General features: G+C 34.4%; 1 protein-coding gene across 6 annotated transcripts in view; it reads left to right on the top strand.

The window, feature by feature from the left end:
* The window catches only part of LOC110465167 (diuretic hormone receptor-like), a 175,274-nt gene that overhangs the window by 125,467 nt on the left and 26,392 nt on the right, over positions 1 to 23,415 (top strand). For all 6 annotated transcript variants that reach the window (XM_021520818.1, XM_021520849.1, XM_021520826.1 and 3 more), the window contains 2 exons: positions 11,489 to 11,604; positions 18,602 to 18,702. In XM_021520818.1, the coding sequence (XP_021376493.1) occupies positions 11,489 to 11,604; positions 18,602 to 18,702 (217 nt within the window). The remainder of the gene's footprint in view (positions 1 to 11,488; positions 11,605 to 18,601; positions 18,703 to 23,415) is intronic.

Here is a 23,415-nt window from a genome sequence, read left to right as displayed (position 1 = left end):
AAACAGTTACAATAAACTATGCTGAATTAAATAAATGGCGATTTTCGTTAATATCTTTCCATTTCAATATGTATCTTTATGAAGTGTGTTCTTTCCTCTGTTCAATTTATTTTTGCTTTTATTCTTATTTCATTAAAGTAATCATTTACACATTAATATTTGGGAACCAAATTGGAACTCCATGCCTTAAGATATTAATGATATTAAAAATTATTTCTGCAAAACAATATATTCAATCAATCATTGGTTTATATTATCTGGCTTAACGGTTTATTACATCAAGCTATCTGTATCCTGTAACGCTCGTGTTGATTTATGTCATGACTGTTGTAAGGTTTTTGATAATATCTTCAGGTTTTGTGAAAATAATACGTCTACTGTATCATACTGGATGCTATCCTAGGAGGTGACTCATGTGGGGTCCTCCGGCAGATTTTTTTTTTTTTTTAAACTTTTTGCGTCTTTTTCTTTTGGAACATTGAAAAAATCTAAACTGACCTGCTCTCCCTCTCAAATACAACACTTGAGATATATGTTTTTGCTTTCCTTACTCAACTACCTTTTATATCTCGGTATATTGATAACAGTGTGTGCTGCGAACTCGTTAAGCCCCAACGAACAAACAAAAAACAAACAGTAAAACAATGCCTTAATTCTAAGTCAAAAGGGAATGAACTAACAGGAGGCAAAGCAAATATATTCAACAATCTCAAAGACAAAACTAGAAGGCAAAAACCAGGTGATCATAAACGATGTGCGACCAAAAAAGACAAAAAGAGAAAACATAATACGTTTTTAGATATTAACGCTCAGACTAAACAGAGTGTAATGTTGTAAGATTATTAACATCTAGTATGTCGTGGCAGACATTGATAAAATTTCGTACTTGAAATGTGTTGTATGACGACCGTAGACATGTAAACTCCTCCGATAGAAAACCCTGGCTACATCATGCATTTGGTAATCTTGAAGCATTTGTCAGGAAGATCATAATAATTCAAGCAGGCTTTGGAGTTAAGTTTGATAATGATGTGTATTAATCATTGGATGTGGGCGGTAGTGCTTCAGTTAAGGCGATGCTATCTTTAGCTTCAATGTTTGGAGAATTGATGAGATTCAAAAATATCGGTTAATATAATCGATCAATGTCATACCATTGATCCCAATTTGGGGTTTACAAGTAATGAATTAACAAACGCTAGAAACTTATCGAACGCGTGGACTTTGTTTTAACATTTTCAATATACCGTCACCATTACATGTTTTTTTTTTATTTCATACTATTTATTGTTCAGACCTTAGATACAAAGGAATTGGGCATTAACTGTGGTCACATGACCCTTACATAATGTAGTTGTACCTACATGGCATCCCTTGCACTTTTATGTGATATATACCATCTGATCACATCGCATTAGCAACATCAACTGGTCAACTAGTCAGTACATGACGTAACAACCTCAAAACTGGTCAGTAATGACATAATGCCCCTTATGTTTGATAGAGGTTCTAAGGCCACCAGACGGCAGGAGTGGTCAATCATTATAGCCTTGACCCCAAGGCTTCGTTGATGTGATTCCCTATGAGCTGCCTTCTAATATTGATAATGGTCATATTTCTGCTGTCAATAAATCACTAACCAATTCTGCGAAGATTATTTATCTGGAAATATGATAGGATTAATAAGCACTTTAGGTGTTGTCTCTCTGAAAGCTATGTCTTTTCTTCTTGTCAATAACGGTTATTTAGGCTTAGTTGGGCGTTCGATTATGTAAATATCAATATTGTTTCTTGATTTATGATCAGCACTTTTATCATTATTTAGCATCCGACATTCCTCATCTTTTCTGTGGTAATGTACGAACACACCCAATAACATCCATGTTACCTTTTGTTTCACTTCGGTGTTCTCTTTATTCTTCGCTGTTGCACAATACGACGTTTTTAATTTCTACTCTGTGATATTTCCGCTTAGATTTTTTTTTCTAAAAGTATAATCTGTATCTTCATTTTACAGATTGGTGAATATACTATCTAGAGGATAAAAAAATAAGCAATTAGATGTGTTTGCTGCTTTCATGATTTCAATGTCTTGCGGCTGAGTCATTAAAACATTGTTGCAAGTACATTTGCATGCGGTGAGCAAATACTATGTAGAAAACGAGTTACGACATCTTAAGTCTTTGAAATATGTAGTTAATAGTATGTGCTCGCTGTACAATGAAATATTACCAGAGTAATACACAGGACAAAACCGGAGCCCATGTTATACCAAAGCCTCATCACAAATGAAGACAGAAGCGGAATCCGATATACAAAAACAATGACTGAAACACAGGCGACACCAAAACTAAACAATAAACATCATTAACAATTGTACATATCTTCGTTAACTAAAGCATACGCCTCAGAGGAGTAAATACCTATTTGTAATGTCTATCATCCGTCGTGAAGTCTCCTGTAAATGTCAAAGAATAAATGACGGTGGTCAGCGGCGATTTAAGATGCTGTGAATATGTGTTTGATACATGTTAGAAACCGACTTTTCACAGATGGAAATCAGGTGAGATCAATGTCAACCGCAATGAACATATCATAAAGATGTATCCTGCAACAATCTCCTTATATCGGATACTGCACTTCACATTTTCCCAGATATTTTATGTCAACTTCCTCAAGCTCCGGGGATCTTTTTATCTCGATAGATGTCAATTTCATCTGCATGTCATATTTATATACAGGAGGCATGTACATCTTAACACATATAATTCACAAATCGTTTTCTATTATCATAAGTGATCCGCTGTGCATCGTACATCTGTCGTTTTCATACATATTTGACATAAATCTATTGATGTTGAATTATGACATTTCAATTTATATATTACTGATGCAGTTATTCGTTAATTTTAGGCAGGAAATTCTGCGTCATCATTAAACATCGGTGTTTGTATCATATGGACTCATATATATTGCTGTCGACAGCTTGTCGAACATGTTGCAGGAACAAGCAATGTGGAAAATTTATTATACGGTAAAATCTTCTTAATAACTGCCGTCCATCTCTTCTGGCTCCGTTGTCGTCATATTAGGGGCAGTCATCCCCGTATCAGCCAAATCCGTACATTGGAATATTTCTGCGGTTTAGTAAATCCCATTTGAAGAACAAGTTATCGATTATTCTTGCCTGGTACCTTATATGACAGCTCGAGTTAAAGACGTTTGGACAACAGCCAATGACAATTAATGCAATATTTATCAGCCATCTTTCACTAATTGAAATATATCAATAGTTACATTTGTCTTTATGCAATTTCTCGTGTTTTTAATTTGGAACTGCATAATGTCTATTTGTGGTGCTCTAATCCTTTCTTTCTTCGACAATGTGTCGATAAGTCTATCAGCAGCCGGTATGATCCTATATACATTGTCTCCCTTGGGGACTGTCGTGTTAGACGTGTGGCGGCGCTGCGAACTGTTATTACCTCTGTGGATGAGGAGCCTTAAACACATCACGCACGAATCTGTCTGCATTGGTTGCACGATGATTCAAATCTAATTAAATGTAAACAGATTTTAGAGCCAGTTACCTAACTAAAACTACCAAACAATTAAGATATATATGTGTAACACGTACAAAAGCAAGTATTGTAACTACACACTGAATATGATGTGTGTGACGTTTGCTAGAATAAAGCATGCTATTGAAACCCCACGAACTAAGATGCGTCTTACACTTGCTAGAACTGGGTTTTTTATTGTTACTGTATCTCTCAAATTAGCATATGTCTCGCAGATCTAAATAGATGTCTGCTTCCGAATAGCCAATATCTTAAGTATTTTTACTTTCTGAAATAGACACGGTGGCATTTAAATATACAACGGATCATTGATATAGGTATAAGCTATATTGATTCATTTCCTTATATCTTTTTGAAATATGATATTGTATGTTTCTATATATTTTATCCTACGTTTTTTCGATACCTCTCCCTGAAAAATCGATAAAATCTAGGTCAATGTAAATGATAGAAAACGCACATATAGCGTTACATTGAGTGAGCAGTGTGTTGTGTAACCATGTATTCAATCACATACTTTTCCAAAATATTTCGATCGATGTTACCGAATTAAATGTTTAAGAAAATAACCTGCCGACCAAATGACTGATTTCCTAAGAGGATACATAACCAGCCATTTTAATCAAAAAGAAAGAAGAAAAGTGGTTAGTGTCCAATAAGGCTCCAGAAATCCTAACATGCGTGTTGTGAGGTTTAAAGAATTACTTACATTGTCTATTTCGACCAAGTGTATGACGCTGCTGTGAAAATGACGCCATAGCGCGTACCGACCGGACCCCTCGCCTTCCTTCCTCTCCCTCCCTTTTTTTCGTCCATTGATTCCGAAAATTCTGCCTGATATTTATCAGATATGGAAATTCTGCATAACGGCTAGCTTTCACACTGTGAAATGTTTGCCCTCGACCGGAATAACAAGTGTTTAATTCGCCCTACATATTAGAAGCTGTACAGAGCAATAATCGTCATCAATATGAATTCGCTCTCATAATGGTCAACGGCGAAAGGGAGAAAGGAGAACTGTGGAAAACATGTACTGTACAGAGTAGATATTGAATAACATTTCAGGCTGACGAAAATACAAGAAACTTTTAAAACTTGGCATAGATTTGGGACTAGAGGCCGGTTTGTTGGGGAGTTAACCTCCTCGAAACAGCCAGGGTCATATGAGGAGCAAAACATAGTCAAACAGTCTAAAACAAATCTACACATTCGATAATCTTATTATTCTGTGAAAAAATTTCAACATTACATCAGTTTTGTCAGTACCTGTAAATCGACGGGTTGCTGTTTGATATCCGTCAATTTGATTGATTAAAACACTGTAAAAAAACCACTTAAAAGGGGTTAGTTTTATGCACAATCGAAATTGATTAAATTCGATAATACTTCAATTTTTGAAAAAATATAGATATACATTTCGGTCAAATAGCAGAATTTGGAGAATCGCTGTACGATCGGTGCGTAACGTTTAGCAAACTGATCTCTTAAAACAAACTCCTACGGAGCCTGATTCGTGTCGTGTTAAAATAAAAATATCTTGATCGTTCGATTATGTCACACAACTTGTAAATAAGAAAGTTGACTGAATCGAAATAATAATGTTAACCTCAAAACAGTTATATGAAAGGTTTAGTATTTCAAACAAATATATTCATATATGTTACAAAAAAAAATATTATTTATCAAATTGAATGAATGTTTAAAGCTTGAGCACTATGAAAACCTAATTTGATTTAATATATGTTTGTATATGGAGTCTAAGATGGACTTGGTTAGATTGCCTGATATCTGCTGACGTTGCGCTATTTAAAACAGTTCTTTTTTTTTTCTCGAGTATTAGAGTTTAACATTTGACCTAATGAACACCCATAGTCATAAAAACCTGTCATCCATGTTCTCATGAACGTAAAACTGTATTTTAAATGACTGTAGGGGTTATCTTTAAGTATGGTTTTATAAGACTGAGCCAAGCGGCAATCGATTCTTCTTGACGACTTTTGTGATAAACTACCTACATGTATCTGCTGGTGTCAGAGTGTTCTGTTTTATCTATTCTCCAAAAGGTTATCCTCTTTGAGGAGAAGTATCTGCTGCCTTGAATGAATCATGTCTCTGTTGCGAGATCGAGCAATCGTAGATTGTCGTGACAGCTCCCACTTCATAAGGACCAGCTCAGCAGGTTCTTCCTGTGGTTTTACAGCGGCACTGTGTCTGAGTTTTACTGGTGCCCAGTTGGTGCTCGTTGATAGATTGTTTTACTTTACTACCTTCAAATGGTAATAAGTCTGCCCTATCATTACATATGTGCATATTCTGTAGCGACAAAAAAAAGCCAAAAATAAAACAGCTTTGCCTGAGTGAAATATGTGATATTCTCTCTTCGCTTTGACCAATCGTCTGGGTTTTTTCTTTCTATTTTCGTTATATTCAAAATATTCAAATACATGAAACATGTATGCTAACTGCTACTAAATAACATTTCAGTAAATGATGCTACCATTCATATTCAAAGATAGACATGATATGTTCACTTTTTTTAAATCCTCTATCTTCAAGTATATTGTACATGTAAGAGTACTTATTTTCGTGGACTAAAATGTTTGCTTATCATTGCATTTTAACAAATAATTGCATTGGAGAATCAGCACATTCATAATACATAATGTAGAAAAATTTAAACAGGAACTGCATTTAGCACAATTATAATTCAGTGAAAGATCAATAAAGCGAAAAGCGCTAAAAGTGGAATACGCTTAAATATGTACGCTAACAGTATTCAAATTACTGCTACCAACATCATATATTTAATTGTAACTCGCTAGATATATCGACGATATGCATCATCTTTAGATATGAATAACAAAACAATTCATTGACCCCGTGGATCATATATATCTTCCTAAACTTGAAATTGATGACACAATAGACTCATTATGTCAGCTGCTTGAAGCGAGCTGATTTTACTTTTCCGATAGTGAACTGTCCCTTTCTTAACAGTAACCACCCTGCTTCCAAAACCTACGGTGTATTTGTAACGTAGTTCGAGGTCTGGGTCCGAATATCACGATTTCATTGATAGATATCGACTGCTAACAAAATCACAACAAAATGTTTCCGAATATTCCGGCTGATGTAGACTATGGACAAAAGTTATAGTTAATGTGTATTTTTGTTTTGACGTCGCTACCTTAAGTTTGTGAGGGTCCATGAAGTCTTGTCTCCTGGGTTTACACTGTTGTCTCCAAATTAGTCTTTGTGTGTTGACTTTGTGATTTGTTCGTTTGATTTATTCATGATATGACAAAAAAACAAGAATGAAATTTTCATACGGAATTTAATTTAAGTTTTATCGCAACTGGCATCACTTGTTCAGCTATCTAGATAGATAAAGTAACCTGACCAGACTTTTAATAGATGTGTTGTCAAGCTCTGAAAAACATTAACGTCTTTTTGTCGTCAGAGTGATCTACAAATACGCCGCAATAAAGTTGTTTGTGAAATTCAATAAGCATGTACATGACCCAGAGGTATTTCCGTAAGCTTTGAGAAACCAGGAAGTTGGTATTGTTACAGGACAATTCAAAATATCGTTATACTTCAAACCAGTTTTTACCTACAAAGAGATTTACTGAAGAGATTGGAAACAGATGTATGTACCCCACGGGGATAAAGTTTGTATGCAGTGTTGCAAATTACAACCGAAGATGTCTCGGCTGAACAAATGATTAAGGAATTATGAAAACAGACGTGTTATTTCAAGGTAATTGTTTGTATTGATGGTGCATTTCAGCAAACAGTATACTGCATTTCAGGTATGAAACCACCAAATGATATGAATAGAAAAGCGATTTTATTTGGAAATGTCATCAATCATGGTGTCGCCTGGACTCACCAAAAACTGACGTATTGACTGACTTCCGGTGTAACAGTTACGTCATATCTCGTCTTGGTGTTAATTTCCGGTTTCAAAACTGCTGCGTGACTGATACTCATGTGGTATATTGCATCTAGATAAAAGTCAGAAGCACGAGCAGAATTGACAATAAACAGCCTGACCATCCTTCACCTAATCGTTGTATTTGCGTTTAAATAGGAATAGTACGTAGACTACGTTAAACATAGATATGCATACTGACATCTATGCAAATGTATCTCGGCAAACTAAATATTTTATTAGCAGCATTATTATGTTGTTTCATCAAAAGATTAGGTCCAATTACATCTTAAGATCCAGCTATCTAACATCAAGACAGTCGTAATATTTTTCTTCTGGACTTCAAATAAAACGCGCCAGCATAAACAATTGAGCTCGATGTAATCGACCTATATAGAGGAGATGTACGTTATAGCCTTAACGGAAAATACTAGGGTTGTGAACGGGGACATCGTGGATGCCGTAGTCATAAAGGTGACATTTGAGGTACATTGGTAACATTATGGTTGTCGCGTGGACATCAGGTGTTATCTTGAAATAAATATGGTTATCTGGGGAGATATATATTATCTAGACAGCATCCTGGGTCATGAGCTTTTATGGCATGCAACTGAAATTAACAATCAAAAAACTGTTATCGACTGAACGATAGTCTCACCACCGTTATAACCAAAACAAATTCATGGAAAATTAGTGTGTGTATGAACAAATCTGGAGTGGAACTCGTTGGCGTTTTGCCTTCAATGGGACGAGTATCATAACAATTAATGAGAATACACAATGACTGTTTGTCATTTTTTACTTTGTTGTATTTCTATATCTATAACACCGCCGTGGAAATCGGTTTAAATATGATGTATGGAGACTTTCATCAGACGGAGATGTAAACAGACAGACTGGTGATTACCGTTGACATATGGGCCCTCGTATACGTGAATCTTCAACATAAGCAGATTGGTAACAGATTAAAACGCAAAATTGCTTTGACAGCCACGTCCTCGCGCTCAAACAAAAGTCTAATGCTCCGGTTTGAAACCATCACCGTTGCTGACAACATACGTTTATCAATATTAATTACAAGGGTTAGGTACATAAAAATGTTTACACGTATTTCCTAACAGAACCCCAAAGTAGAAAATGTGCGGGTAAGAATCTAACTTTAAATAAGCCTCTTAAAAAAATCTCTTCTATCACAGGAACTGTTAAGTAAACAACACTTCAGTGATTCAATGATACAACCTCAAGAATAACAGACTTTCGCGGGTTTTTTTCTCGTTTCTGATTTGTGAAGTAATTCAAATAATAACAATATCAAAATATTGCTCATTATGGCTATTTTGTTTTAAAAGTAAATCAACAACACTGAGACTGAAAATTGTCACGCATGAACAATATTGTTTGGTTATGCCATTTAACTTAACATTGATAACACGTCTTTGCATAAACTGCCCCAGGGCTTTACTAGAAAGATAATCTTGATAATTGCATAAAAAAGTAAATCTCGCTCAATATTTCGATTAGCACACGCTCCACATTGCCTAAGTATATTACATATGTAGCCCTTAGCAGTACTGTTAAATTTTATATCAATACGGAAAAAAATGAGCGACACCAAACTTAACTTTTTAACATCAATATTAACTAAATAGATGCTACAAAGATTGGTTAAAGCCGAATTTATATTTACAATATTAAAAAAACACTTTTCAACAAATTGTTTCCATTAAGCAAGCAATTAAAGTATAAATTCATTTTCCTTTTATAATCCCATTTTGGATTGTCAAAATTTAATTATTTCGTCTGTTCATTTTTATTTTTTTATGCACGAACACTTAAGGGTATGCCACAGTATCAATGCACAACGACAAAGTATTGACTTAAAGTTTAAACGAACAGAAAAACAAAAAAGCATGAACCATGACCCACCGGAACAAGATGGAGGCGAACCAAGGTCATTTGGTAGGGTAAACGTGTCGAGTTCCACTCGTGCTGATAGACATCCGATGAAATTGTCGATAACAATAAGAGACACCATGAAAAAGTGTTTGATTTCGTACAATAACATGACAGTATGAAACATGTTTGGTCAATAAGCTTCATTTCTTTTTTAACTTTCTTTGACTGTATTGGCACCATATGTTCATCTATTTTATCATTGCCTTGTTATATATCACTTATTCAGAGAAAGTATTTGTTCTCCTGCCCACAAAACTCAAACAACCCAGGTGGAGTATAAAATGGTCTGGGGTGGGTGTTGCGGTATCTGTGCTGTAGCATTCAAGTGAGTTGGCACTATAAATGATACCGTTGGAAGCACGGTCCCACTACAAACAGAACACAATACATCTCCAGCACACACACAATCATACACACATAGGGAGATATTAGCTAAGTGGCATAGGACTAGTAGTTAGCGCCCAATAAGGCAGCTCCTGCGAATTCCTCAATATTGTATTGATTAATATATATGTTAATTGTATTGACTGTGTAAAATTGTATATCTATGTACTGTAAAGCGCTTTAGAGTGGCTTATGTTAGCTAGATAGGACGTTATATCACATGTTGTATATTTATTTATTTTTATAGAGTTTATAGACTGTGAAGAGCACATCGTTGATTTTATCAACCCATCAACTGATAAGCAAAACATAAACATTGCGCGTGATATAAATTATCTTATCGTTATGAAATCCAGTTGTTTATTGTTTCGTCGTAAATATGATGTAAGCCACAGCAATAAATGAAAGGCGTGAAAATTACAAAACATGCACTAAACATTAGATCAAATCTATATTGTGTCTGTATTATCAAAACTAGTCATTTGACCGATTGCTTCGAAGCCATGTATGACTTTTATTAGGTGCAAATGATGAACTGCCAGAGTCACAAAAATAAAATTTTCCATATACTCACTAGACATATGAAGTAAAAAAGCACATATTTTAAAATCTAGACAGTTGCTGTAGAAAGCCAAACCAGTATACGTTTACTTCACAATATGGCCATTTGGTCCATGCAGACCTTACCAATGGTAACCAAGGTTCAAAAAGATCACGTTGGACTTACTAGCGGTTATCAAAGTTCCAAAGGGTGACAATCCATTAATGATTCACCAGTGATAACCAAAGTTCCAAATGGTAAGGATCCATTAATGATTCACCAGTGGAAACAAAAGTTCCGAAGGTAAGAATCTACTAAGGACTAAACAGTTGAAACCGAAGTTCCAAAGGGTAACAATCCATTAATGATTAACCAGTGGAAACCATAGTTCCAAAGGGTAACAACCCATTAATGATTCACCAGTGGAAACCAAAGTTCTAACAGGTAAGAATCCAGTAATGATTCACAAATGGTTATCAAAGTTCTAATGGGTAGGAATCTACTAAGGACTAACCAGTTAAAACCGAAGTTCCAAAGAGAAAGAGTTCATTAAGGATCCACAAGTGGTACTAACGTTCTAAAGAGTAAAATATCATGTCTAGCCGTCCCATACCGTATAAAATGTAACGAAAGGAAGTGGGTACATATTTCTAATACAAGTAGAAACTATACATTTTTATTTTGCTCAGATGTGTTCATGTGAAAAAGACATACATTATATTGTATCCATCATTGCTTAAAGAAAGTCGTCCCAAAACTCGACAATGTATTCCTTCCTGCTTTCTTGTGTATGATATTTATCGGCATGTGACCGCATTGATTAATGTCTTGACATTATTTAAATGATACTCCTATTGAACGAAATCACATGATAATTTCACTGCATTTATGCTTGTATTTATCCAGAGTATTTTTCTAGATGCACACCATAATTCAATAAAACATGTGTATTGCTGAACTTCATTGTCTTTGTAGACCATGTTCTGCGGAAATATTTCAATCGAATTTGTTTTCACTGGGTACTTCTTAAGGTACAGGCCATGCAGTAATTCCCTACATATTATCGTTGACGTAGTCCTTCTCTCTTTGCAGATCATATTTTGGCCACACGGTACTGCAACACTACAGGCCTATGGGAGGAGACGACGAATTATTCACAGTGTCTGGCGTTCTACAAGACCATTCAAAACTCAGGGGAGGCAGACCAGGTATGACACCAATATTTGGATTGTGGTTATATTTGTATAGTCAGATTAATTTTGGGGTTACTTTTTGCGGTATCAATATACGTACTTTGAGAAAAAATATTGTAAAGTTATCATACCTGTCAACGACTTATCCGAGAAGGGGTAGGCGTGGATGAAAGGGATTGATACCTGGGCAAACAATCGTGTCAGTGTATTGCAGGGGAGAGCTACATAAGATGTATGAGTTGCCAGGACCCATAGATCCATTTCAAGGGAGAGGTGGACAAGGTTATATAAGTAAGAGTCATATAGGGCCTACACCTCTTACGTATTGGGAGAGGCGCACATGGCGTAAGAGAATTAATATCAAGACCAAGTGTCAGTGTATTTTCAGTAAAAAAAATTATATATATTATTAGCAGAATGGCGTGTGTTGGCTCCTTATCAACTATATTCTATCAAATATAAATAATGTTAGAGGTGCGGATGCAAATTCATCATCCTGTCAGGTATTTTCGGGGAGAGGGGCGGGGCGTATGAATAAGATGGAGGGAGTGATATCAGGGCCAACAAGTCTCGTTTATGGGGAAATGTGTGCATGATCTAAGAGCAATATTATCAGGACCCATATGTCAGTCTGTTTATAAACTTGGAAAAAATTCAGACAATTGTAGATGCATACAATGGTATGTACAAATAATCATAGTAAGACATATAGCCCCGAAACGTTGCAGTTTATGGTATATTTACATTAATAGTTAAATTGAAGTAATAATCAATTTAAAACATTCTTTGTTTAATACATATTCAAGTATATAATCGGAAATTGCACTACATGAAAAAATGCAAGTAGTGTAATCTTTTGCACCATATTCTAATAATTTCACGCCTGTCAACAAGGTTTACTAAATTTGTAATCGACTCCTCAACCCCATTCTCTTATTGCTGCTATCACCGGATAAGATTTGCACACAAACATGATCTCGAATATGTAATTTTGTATGTTTTATAAGACGTGATAAAACAACAACTTATTCTACCAGCTCTATAGCTGATCTGTCAGTGCAAATAACAGAAAATATCGTTCTGTTTTCTCCAAATAAAAATGAGTGAAAGATGTCGCTTTTATCAACTTGTCATAAATATATAAAACGTCAATTTTTTAGATATTATAAACTATATAAACTACATTCTAAATGATTGTTCAATGATGGACATACCTGTAACTTCTTATTTTGGATCTCTCTGGAAAGAAGATCAATATAGTATTGTGGTAGCATATAGTGATTAAACGGAAAATTGCGTGCATAGCCCTATGATCTCAATGTCTTCTGATAGTGTTTGTATAGGAAGTCTGAACGGATTTGTAAACATATATCCTTAAGATGTCTTTTACGACATGCAATTGTGTGTAACAGCCCTCCTCCAATTTATCACTATCATTGCTGACCAACCTGCATGCCAACGGCTTGCCTGTACGGAGGTTGAGTGATTGTAATCGATGCATAGATACACTCAAACATGTTACAGTGAGTATTATCTGGCTTGTAGCGTTGACTGCAACGTAAGAGATTTAATCAAATTTTCTGGTGACCCAGATTGTCGCGCAATTTCCTGATAGGTTATCACAGCGATCTCTATTCATCTATATCAATTGATAAAAACATTACAAATGCATTGATTTGTAATTCTCTGAGATTTTAAAGCCATTCTAAACGACGTCAATGTCACCGCTCTGAAGATAATGCTGTAATAGTTGAAATAACGATTTAGTTTTAGTCTTTCATCAGGATATTTCTTGTCAATAGCTGTGTTGTTCGTATCTTTGAATTAAAACCGTGGTCAATACTGTAATATCTCAAAGAAGATTAAATAACTATTACTATTAATAGGTTTCCAATTACTCTGGGTACCAAATATATTTCACGGTTATGACAGAATATCAATATTCTATTAAAATTGCAAAGACAAAAACGTCGCTGCATAGAAAAATGCTGTGATAACTAAAGTAAGTTTTGCATTATTAATATGACATCACATTTTACAACAAGGCATCGCTCAATTTTGATTGGTTAACTACTTAAAGCAATTATGTAATTTTTCTTTTTTTATCTAGTACGATCTGCAAGAATTATGTATTTATGTTTAGGCATTGTTTTTATGTACTGTACCAAGATGTACCAAAACCACCACTTATTTTACCATCGCTTCATTTGCAGATGAATAGAAAAAAAAATGTTTGAATGCAGTAAATAGAAAGATAAAACATCCTGCTTGTTCACTACTCTCACTATATCTTAACTTACATCATCACATGCGAGGATACAATAGTCTGTCTTAATCTAAAAGTGAAAATCCTGTTACTTGATTGTTAGAGACAAAATGTTCATTTCACACTGTCACATTCGTTTTAATATTGAGTCAATGAAATGTTACTTCCTAATGCACTAGTAACGAATGACAGTGTGTGTTACAGTGCAATATAGTGACCGCGCATAGAAGATGCGGTCACGGTTCATTTCAGTCGCCATGTTGTTTTCCATTGCGATTCATCGCGCATGTTGGTTGGTAGGGACTCGATGTCGCTTCTGTATATAACTTGCCGGTGATTGGTACGACGATGTAACGAAAAGATAAAAAAAATACCATGCTTGTTACAAATTTGAAAACTTTATTATTGACTTTTGGTATTATAAAATAAATACTACATTCTTCTGAGTTTGACAGTGCATAGGGTCACACTCTAACGAATGTCGTATTTATATATACCTTCACTGTAGTTAATATACAAGTGATTTGTCGCACCGATTATATCTGATTCTTTTGCTAAACTGTCAACAAACAACTTCTAATTAAGTCATGCACCGACCAAGGTTAACGGTTCTTACTTTCTATAATGTACTGATGTTAAATAAAAGATAAATGAAACTTCCATTTTCTCTATAGGAAACAACTTAAAGCTGACGGCCTTTAATTCGAACTTTATGTGTCTCATTGATATCCAGTTTAGAAAACGTTTGACAGTTTTACATTCCCCTGTGGTGCTGTGTTCTCCAACTTTATCAACTAAAATAAGGCCCATTATCTAAAGATCAGCACTATCAAGTGTAATTGCGATTAATTGCGAAGGGAAGTCATCATTGTTTTAACCTTGAATGACAATTAAAAGGAGATCGTTAGGGATAACATAACATTTTAATAGCCTCCTTTTGATAATTGTAGTAGGGTTAGGAAAACGATCATAATTGATATCAATAAATAAATCATGTAATTAAGATGCACATAAAATTAAAACTGAGTTAGAATTAATCAGTTTAAAATCGTTAAATGGTCATCAGCGATGATTTAATAAATTATGTAACTCGTTAAATTAGGTACCGGCTATGTTCCTCCTCTTATTTATAAATAAACATATTGCTTGCCTAATACCAATATAAGCATCTTCTCCGTCCATGCCAATAAAACTGCATCGTCTCGTCTCGCTAGTTCTCTATTTACTCAGCCTTCACTAGCCCTGCCCTTCTATTTAGCACTATACACCTCCTATCCTACTCGTGTTGAAATGTTAAGTTAAGTATCCCCTTACCACTACCAAAAAGATAATTATGCATTTGAGTTTTTATCCGGAATGACTATAGCAATGACAAACTACATTTCTGAATAAAATCTTTACCTGCTAGAACCTTTATAAAAAAAAGATGAAATAAACCAAAAATAAATCAATACAGTGTTCCGAGTGTAAAAATGTCTTGGGATTCGAACCACGACCTTCAGCTGTCCCACTGCAGGCAAATCATTAATGAATCCGCAATGTAATAGTCCTTTAATTTCACTGTGAATATAAATGTTGCCCGACTGGGCCAGGGTACTACCGTTACCGGTAGTTAAGTTTAGTAGGGTGGCGAAGATCAAAATTTCAATTTCTGTTTATTTTTCTTAAGTGAAAAGTTAACAATACATAGTTGCAGAGATCATTAAGCTCAGAAAAGTTTTCAGTTACGAATGAGCTACATGAATTGCAGAGAGTCATAAACTTTTATCATCATCATCCAAAACATATCAAATTTTGAAATAATGTGTCGGCAGCGTAATTTGAAGCAACCTCTGTAGGTAACCCTTGATATTGTTGCTGGTATTATAACTTACACGAATATTGGACTAATCTGTTACACTTTTTAATAGCACGTCATATTATTTCATAACAGAAACTTATTATTGTAAAGATTGTATTATTAATAATTTTATTATGTATTAATATATCCAGTATCTCACACTCTCTATATCCCAATATCCTGCTTTTTAACCACTGTCCTTTCTTTTTCTAATATTATTCTTGCTTTTACAACTTTCATTTCTTTTTGGTAAAGCTCCCATTTGTCTCACGATTATTTTCTTTTCGAATACCCAATTCTCCATCTTTCCGAAACTTCCTCAATGAAACTGATTGATGTTTCCTTAGGGAGAAGCTAGTACTTTTGACTTGACAAATAGACATGGAAATTGTCTGACGTCATCAATATGTGATGCCCTTTACAGCTGCGGGGGATGTGTACATCGATTTGTACCTAGACACAGTACATAGCGTTTAACACAATATAGAAGCAGCTAATGCTACAATTTGTTTTTTTAGACTTCAAATGTCTGATTCATACATTATAGTGCTTTTAGATTATTAAATATGTCGATATAAGTATGCAATGTAGTTTAAGTTGACCAGTTTTGGAGTGCATTAAACATAAGTAAATGAAACGCAATTCAAGCGGTTTTTTTTTCAATTAGTAGTAAAAGGAGACCAACAAAATGGAAAAAGTGAGAAAAAGAACATATCAAAATTAATCACAATTTGCATTCAATATTCTTTAACTATACTATTAATAATATCTTGAATCGTACCATACTGAACTCTGTGTTGATTGTACCTTAAGTAAGGATTCGTATACGCGTTCACTTCTGTTTCAACAGTAGTATAGACCAATTTGGCACTAAACTATTGGTTTTTTTTACCTTGTTTTACTTTATCCCTGTCCCACTGCTGTGGTGTTTTCCTCGTTAATACAGTAACCTCCCTTCAATTTGATTTTGGCTATAGCCGTAGCATTTGGGACAGAACACTTCCGTTTACGAAGTGGCTCAGTCGGTAAAATATAGCTATCTGAAGTCTGGGGTTCGATTCATTGTCTAGTTGCGCTGAATGTTTACAATCAGAACATTGTTATTGATTTTTTTTTTTATTTCGTCTCTATTATTTTTTACAAAAAGTGCCGCAAGGTGTGAATTCTTTCAAAAGCTATTTATCATAGCTACAGGTATTCCGTCTTTGCGTATTGCAGAGTTATCTTCTCTTAGGAACAGGTATTGATTGTTACGTCATTGGTTTGTGTAAGAAAATTACGTCGTTTTCTCAAAAATTGATGACGTTACTCTCACAAACAAATGACGTAACAATCAATACCTGTTTTCAAGAGAAGATAACTCTGCAACACGCAAAGACGGAATAGTCCTACCGGCAAAATTGATTCCCAGTGCATAGTCACAGTCTGGTAGTGGTAAGGGGATCCTCAAAAAACTGGTTCGTGGGAGCCGAACAGATTTATGTCCTTTGAACGTTACAGACGAATTTCTATATCACACAAACTCATATAATATGTATTTTTCATGAAATTGTGAATATAAATTTCAACTAAGCGTGTTTTTTACAGTAACAAGTCTATTTATTGGCACTTTAAGATGATAAAACAATTTATTCAACAATAATTGCAATGCATTGACTCCAAAGCATGCGGTTGGCTTCTTTTTGATATGAAGTAAATTATCACTTGATGGATCTTCGTTTGATTAGAAATTAAGACGAACACACTTACGTTTAATTTTGTGCAATTAAGTCAAGGCGTTAAAAGTAATTGCACTGGCGTTGTTATCGACTGAAATGATAAGTAACTGAATGAGGAAAGCCACGAAAAATAGAAGCGATAAACAAACAAATTACACTTTGGCGAAGATTTCTTAAAACATCAGGGGCGCAGAGATAACGTTTTCAACCATTTCAATGTGCATGCAAAATTTACCAACAGATAACCAGTTCAATATTTTATTCACTTGCTTTCATTCTGTACAAAATTAAATGGGTCCTAAGGTAAATTAAGGACTTTTGAAGAGGTTTGTACGGTCGTTTATAGACCTGTTAGATAAGTATAACCGAGTTAAAAATCATCAGACAAAAACGCTGTTATCATGGTCGTCCAACAAGGTTGTATTTGTCATGATTGGTAACAGTGAACACAGCTTGACCGACTTGGCAAATTCTGTGTTCTCAGTTTACAAGTAAATGATGTATCACTTTGAATTTGAATAAGCGAATCGACGCATTAACCCATATTTTGTGACTGAAACTTCACAAAACAATTACATGATATCATCTCAACCAATAAGATGAGTGATTTTTTTGTTGTTTTACATTATTGTTTTACTTAAACTCACTAAATTTCATGTACATAGAGGAAAATTAATGGATTTCAAACGAGTGACATAAGAATCGTATTCCATGTGAAAACTACATCGAAAAAAAATCACTGCACAAAATATTATGGGATTTATAGCATACATGTTGGCGTCATTATGATGACGTCATGCTTGACAACGAGGCTGTGCACTATTTTCAATGCGCTACTCAAAATAATTTTACCGTTTGCTGCCAATATTTTGTCAAATTTGCATACAAGTTGTTTTCAATTTTCTATTTAGATAAATATTTTAGTGTAAGTAACAAAGATGTACCAAAGCATTTATGTATTCTACCGTCGCTTTATCTGCATGTGAACAAACAAGTTTGTGGCTTTGGATGCAGTTAATACGAAGAACTGTTTTGATTGGTCAATATCAAATTTGATATCTTCCCACTGTGACAATTATCTCCTATTATTTCTGTCACAGTTTTACAGATATCAATTTTATTATGTTGATTTAATTCAATATCTCACCGGCAACCTTGTTATAAAAAAGGTGTATTCTCCTTTCCTAGAATACCCATCTGTGGATGATTGTACGGGACATCTATTTCGTCTGCAGTATCCTCTCTCTTGTCTTCCTCATCGTCACACTCTTCATCTTCTCATACTTTAGGTAAGTACTGTTTTACACTTCTTAACTTTAGTTTAAAAGTATTTTTCAGCCCCACTCGTGATATTTTTAGGATAAGGCGTAGTAATGAATAAAATTAAGGGCATCATATCTGCACAATAATGCATATCAAATACATGATACGCTTTAAAGAATAGTGTGACATATAATTGGTTTTCATTTAAATGGTAAGCTTCTGACCTCATAGAACTTTGATCATTATACCGGAACATTTTCCCCTTTAAGTTTTACTTTTCATTTCAATGCAAAAAGACATTTTGCTTTCTATAAAGTTGTCCTTTTTCGCGGGGCTTATATGTTGCGTTTTCGATACGTTTATCTATTCGCGAGAATAAACCTCACTATGCAATCAATTCTTAGTCGTACTACCCTAGTTATTCAATCATCAAACACAATTAACATCGGTTGTTATATATCTTATATATCAAATATAGCGAAACAAATAGTATGCATTTAAGCAAATGTACTTTACATAAACCAATTATTTGATTTTATTTATGATAGCTTAACCAAACTTTGTCACAAATGGTAAAACGGAGGTTGACATTTGTGGTATGTTATTCAGAATGAGAATATCATTGAATGAAAGATTAATGCCTGAATCAAAAAATGGTATATCTATAGAAATTCAGTACAAGCCAAATGGGTAAGTATACGTCAGAAAAGGTAGAAATCATATCAAAACATAAGTGTAAGCAAACACAATTAAAACATTTATCATATTATTTTATAGTTATATATAATTTGTATAAAGTTATATAATTATTCGAAGAATTCATTGTGTATCATGGTTTTAAATATATTCATATCATTGTATCTACCTCTCTTTCTGAATACTTCCCTATGTATATAAAAAAAGTAATTTCGAAACGATTGTGAAAATTGATATATAGTCTTTGTCTGCTTTCTTAAACATCAATTAGGACCCAGACAGGAATATCCATCACATGATGAGGGAAAGACAACACTATTTCAAATCGCAGTTGTATACATTACGTGGATGGCGCATTTAAATTATTTATGTTGTAACTGAAACTAATGTTTGGTAGTCAAGGAGATAGGAAACCAAATGGCTCTGAAAAATTCGGTTAAGATGGCTAATTATATGGTCCCTGTAAAATAGAGCGAATATTTTGAATTTTCCATAAAAAAATGTTGATATTTCCTTTGTAAAGTAATTTAATCTGACAACCCTGCATAACAAATCACTGCGTCTGCATTTTACATTAGATACTTTGCCTTTTTATGATACGATTAAAAGCAAAGACTCCTATTTCGATTCGGTTAGCTATTCCGTATAATGGGACCGAAGGATTATGTACACTTTAAATTATCTTTTATTATGACACACGTTCTCATTCCTGTGATTTATTTGCTTCTAAATGGCAATTCTCCCACTCTTCAGGATTATGAATATGGTTCCTTCCATCGTTTGTGATACAGAAACGGTTTTACGGGCTTTACCCACAGTCAGATGCTCGCGTATCCTATATCTACAAAAACGTGCAACACTCCAAGCATCTGTCTGCAATTTTATAAAAATGACGAAACAAATTACTTATCTCATAAGATATGGTCGTTACGACATTAACCGAGTTGTGCTCAATGGTGGCGTCTTAAATAGACTACACTGAGCAGGTTTGCTCACTCATAAATCAAATCCTATAGATGCACGTGTGGTTTTTAACCGACAAATATATAGGTTGTATTATTTTAGCTGTTGTTAACATATGTTTCTAGTTTATTTCTGTTTATAATTATGTATTTGTAAGTATTCAATTTCCATAAATGCATTAATTAATATTTTGTTTTTTATTTTCCTTGTTCAATAAAGTGAATGCATGCATTTTCAGGCCAAACGCTTGATCCCACAAGTACTCCTCCATTTGACATAATTCGTCGTCTTCAGCTGTATTTTTTTTTTTTTATGTTTTCCTTTCCAGAAGAAAACTGGCTTCCGTCTATCTTTCGTATGTTTTATAGTTTTCAATGATATTTACCCACACAAGTGCGTATGCCCCAACTCCCACGCACGTGTACAATATTTCTATTTGTGTCACAAACCCATATGCAAGTCTGTGATTACTAATTATCTTTTGAAATAAAGATACATCTGTGGATATTCATATGGTTCTTTAAGTGTTACAACATATGAAGGAGAATACACGGATATGGAAGATGACGGTATAAATACAACAAAACATTTACAATTACATTAAGCACGGCGGCAAGAGCTATGCTGCATAGTCGCATAGCAACTCGGCTCAATTAATACAAGACAGTGCGTTTCGAAACGTCAGCAATTACAGTCATTTATCAAAATGTTACTGAAAAGAAACAGTTGACAATAAAAGCAATCTGGTAACTATCATTGGATCTTCAAATTTGCATCGTTGCTATAAACCGCATTTCCATTAAAACATGACAATATTGTCGTGTCTCTCGAGGTCAATGTATCGTTTGGTAAAAAGGTTATGTTCAACTATAAGAAAAATACAAGGGGCGGTCTGATGTGATATTTCCAACTTGTCTGTCACAATCGCAGATCGGAACCATTTAAGACATAAGACATAAATGTTAATGGACATAACGGAAATATCGATTCTCTTTTAAAGGAATCGCGTCAGGAGCAACAATGCCTAATACAGAGAAATGTATGCCCTCCATTCTATATAATTCATTAACGTTAAACGGAAACAGCTTATTTAACGTTTATACTTGTGTGAAAGTCTGAACGAGTATTACGTTAAATATGTTATATCCAACATTTCGAGTCAATGGATGTATATAACAATGGTAATGTGGATCATATACTTATCGAATCATCGACTGCAGACTTTCAAACATGATTTGGTTTCTCTGGTTTTGGGACCGTGAACGAACGTTCAAATGACTTTCAATAGTTTTACTCTGTTGGAGAGTGAGTCATGAACAGTTGATATCTTGCTCTTATTATAATAAGCCCAAGAATTTCTTTTAAATGTCATCTTCATGAAATACATATATGCTTTTCTGTTGCAACTTGGCGAGTCTACGAACATGAAGGAAGTTTTGTGTAAATCACAATGGAGGTAATAAAATAACACCAAATAAAACCGGCGTGGATTGCTTAGGTGTTAGCTCTTCCATGTTTCCGCGACATCGTTAACTTCGTAGAACATAGAGTGTATAAAAAGCTTGTGTCTACATATATACTTTCAATCTATTTCATATATATTTACCCAATTACAACAACAATACACATACATGTTTATAAATATAAACATGTGTTTTATGGCTTTGATGCAGAAGCGTTAAATCAGGTTTAGATTGCAACACACATTATCGCTTACATTAAATTCTAATGTCATATTATATGATTTACTAAAGATGAAATAATTATGATTTTTTACTCAAGCATCAGATATTCACTTTACGCAAAATGAAAATGTCATCAAGGTGAATGACATATTTCACCAAAGTGGGAAATGATACTGTCACCTAGGTCAAGGTCATAGTCTTACGTAGTTGAAAGACGAAGTATACTACAATCCATACCGCAAACTAAGGTGAAGCGTAAAATGTATCTATGGTGAACATGATACTGCCACCAAAATAATGTATATACCGTCATCGAGGTAATGAGTATATGTAACCAAGGTGACGGTCATACGTTCACCAAGGTCAAGGACGTTATGTGGCGGTCTCATTAACACTCCTGTGGTTTTCTATACAAAGCGATTCCTCTCACTTACGTTTGCTGTTATCCATTCGCCATATCAATACGCATACGATACACAGCATGACGAAAGTCTCCTCTCCATCCTTACGTCACGTTTTCCTCTTGAGCACACTAACCCACACAGAGTATACCCCCGATACACTTCATGTCTGCGAAATACATATGCGGTGATGAAATTGATTTCACACGTTCGTCATGTTGGACGAAACGTCACATGAATGTCACAAATACTCATAACCTGGTCTATAACCATATTTTATGTTCAAATTATATGTATATTTGCCGCAGAGAACAATAGAATGGGCCAAACTAATGCACATACAAGAGCATGGGTTATGAACATAATGTGGGCGTGAACAAATATGCTATACCGATGATAGATGTAAATTTGTCATCCTTAATTATCATATTCTACTTGTTTTGTTAATGTAGGTTTTGCAAAAGAATTCTTCCTTATATGTATTTGATTTAGCTCGGATTTGTCGGAATGAATTGACGACTTATTTTTTCTATCCCTCGTTGTTGCCGCTATACCTTTACCGATACGTCGTTAACTTCTTATAATTCCAAATATATTTCGAAACTCTTTTTGATGCATTCATCAAAAAATATTCAAATAAGCATGCGGAATGTTTTTAACAGGAGCTTAACTTTCATGTCCTAAAGCGAAGTTTTTCTTGGGAAATTTGAAGTAATGGAGCTCCCTTAAAAAGAATGTTCGTGATGGCAGATTTGTATCTTTTTTAAATCAATTGTCTTTCTGAATGAATTTGTGCTCGCATAAATAAGCTTAGTGATCTGACTGCAAATTAAGATATAAGATATCTGCAGTAAAAAATAAAAATAAAATAATAATCTAATTTTCGCGATTTTCGTTGTAACGATATTTTCGCAAAAATTACAACCAACAAAATTCAAAGAATTTTTCATCCACCTCAAGTACTATGAGTCATGGTCACTTGACCTGAAATCTG

This window comes from Mizuhopecten yessoensis, unplaced genomic scaffold (genome assembly GCF_002113885.1).
Source record: "Mizuhopecten yessoensis strain PY_sf001 unplaced genomic scaffold, ASM211388v2 scaffold1557, whole genome shotgun sequence".
In the NCBI taxonomy this organism is placed as follows: domain Eukaryota; kingdom Metazoa; phylum Mollusca; class Bivalvia; order Pectinida; family Pectinidae; genus Mizuhopecten; species Mizuhopecten yessoensis.
The sequence above is the reverse complement of the archived record's forward strand: the minus strand, read 5'-3'. Positions and strand labels throughout refer to the sequence as shown.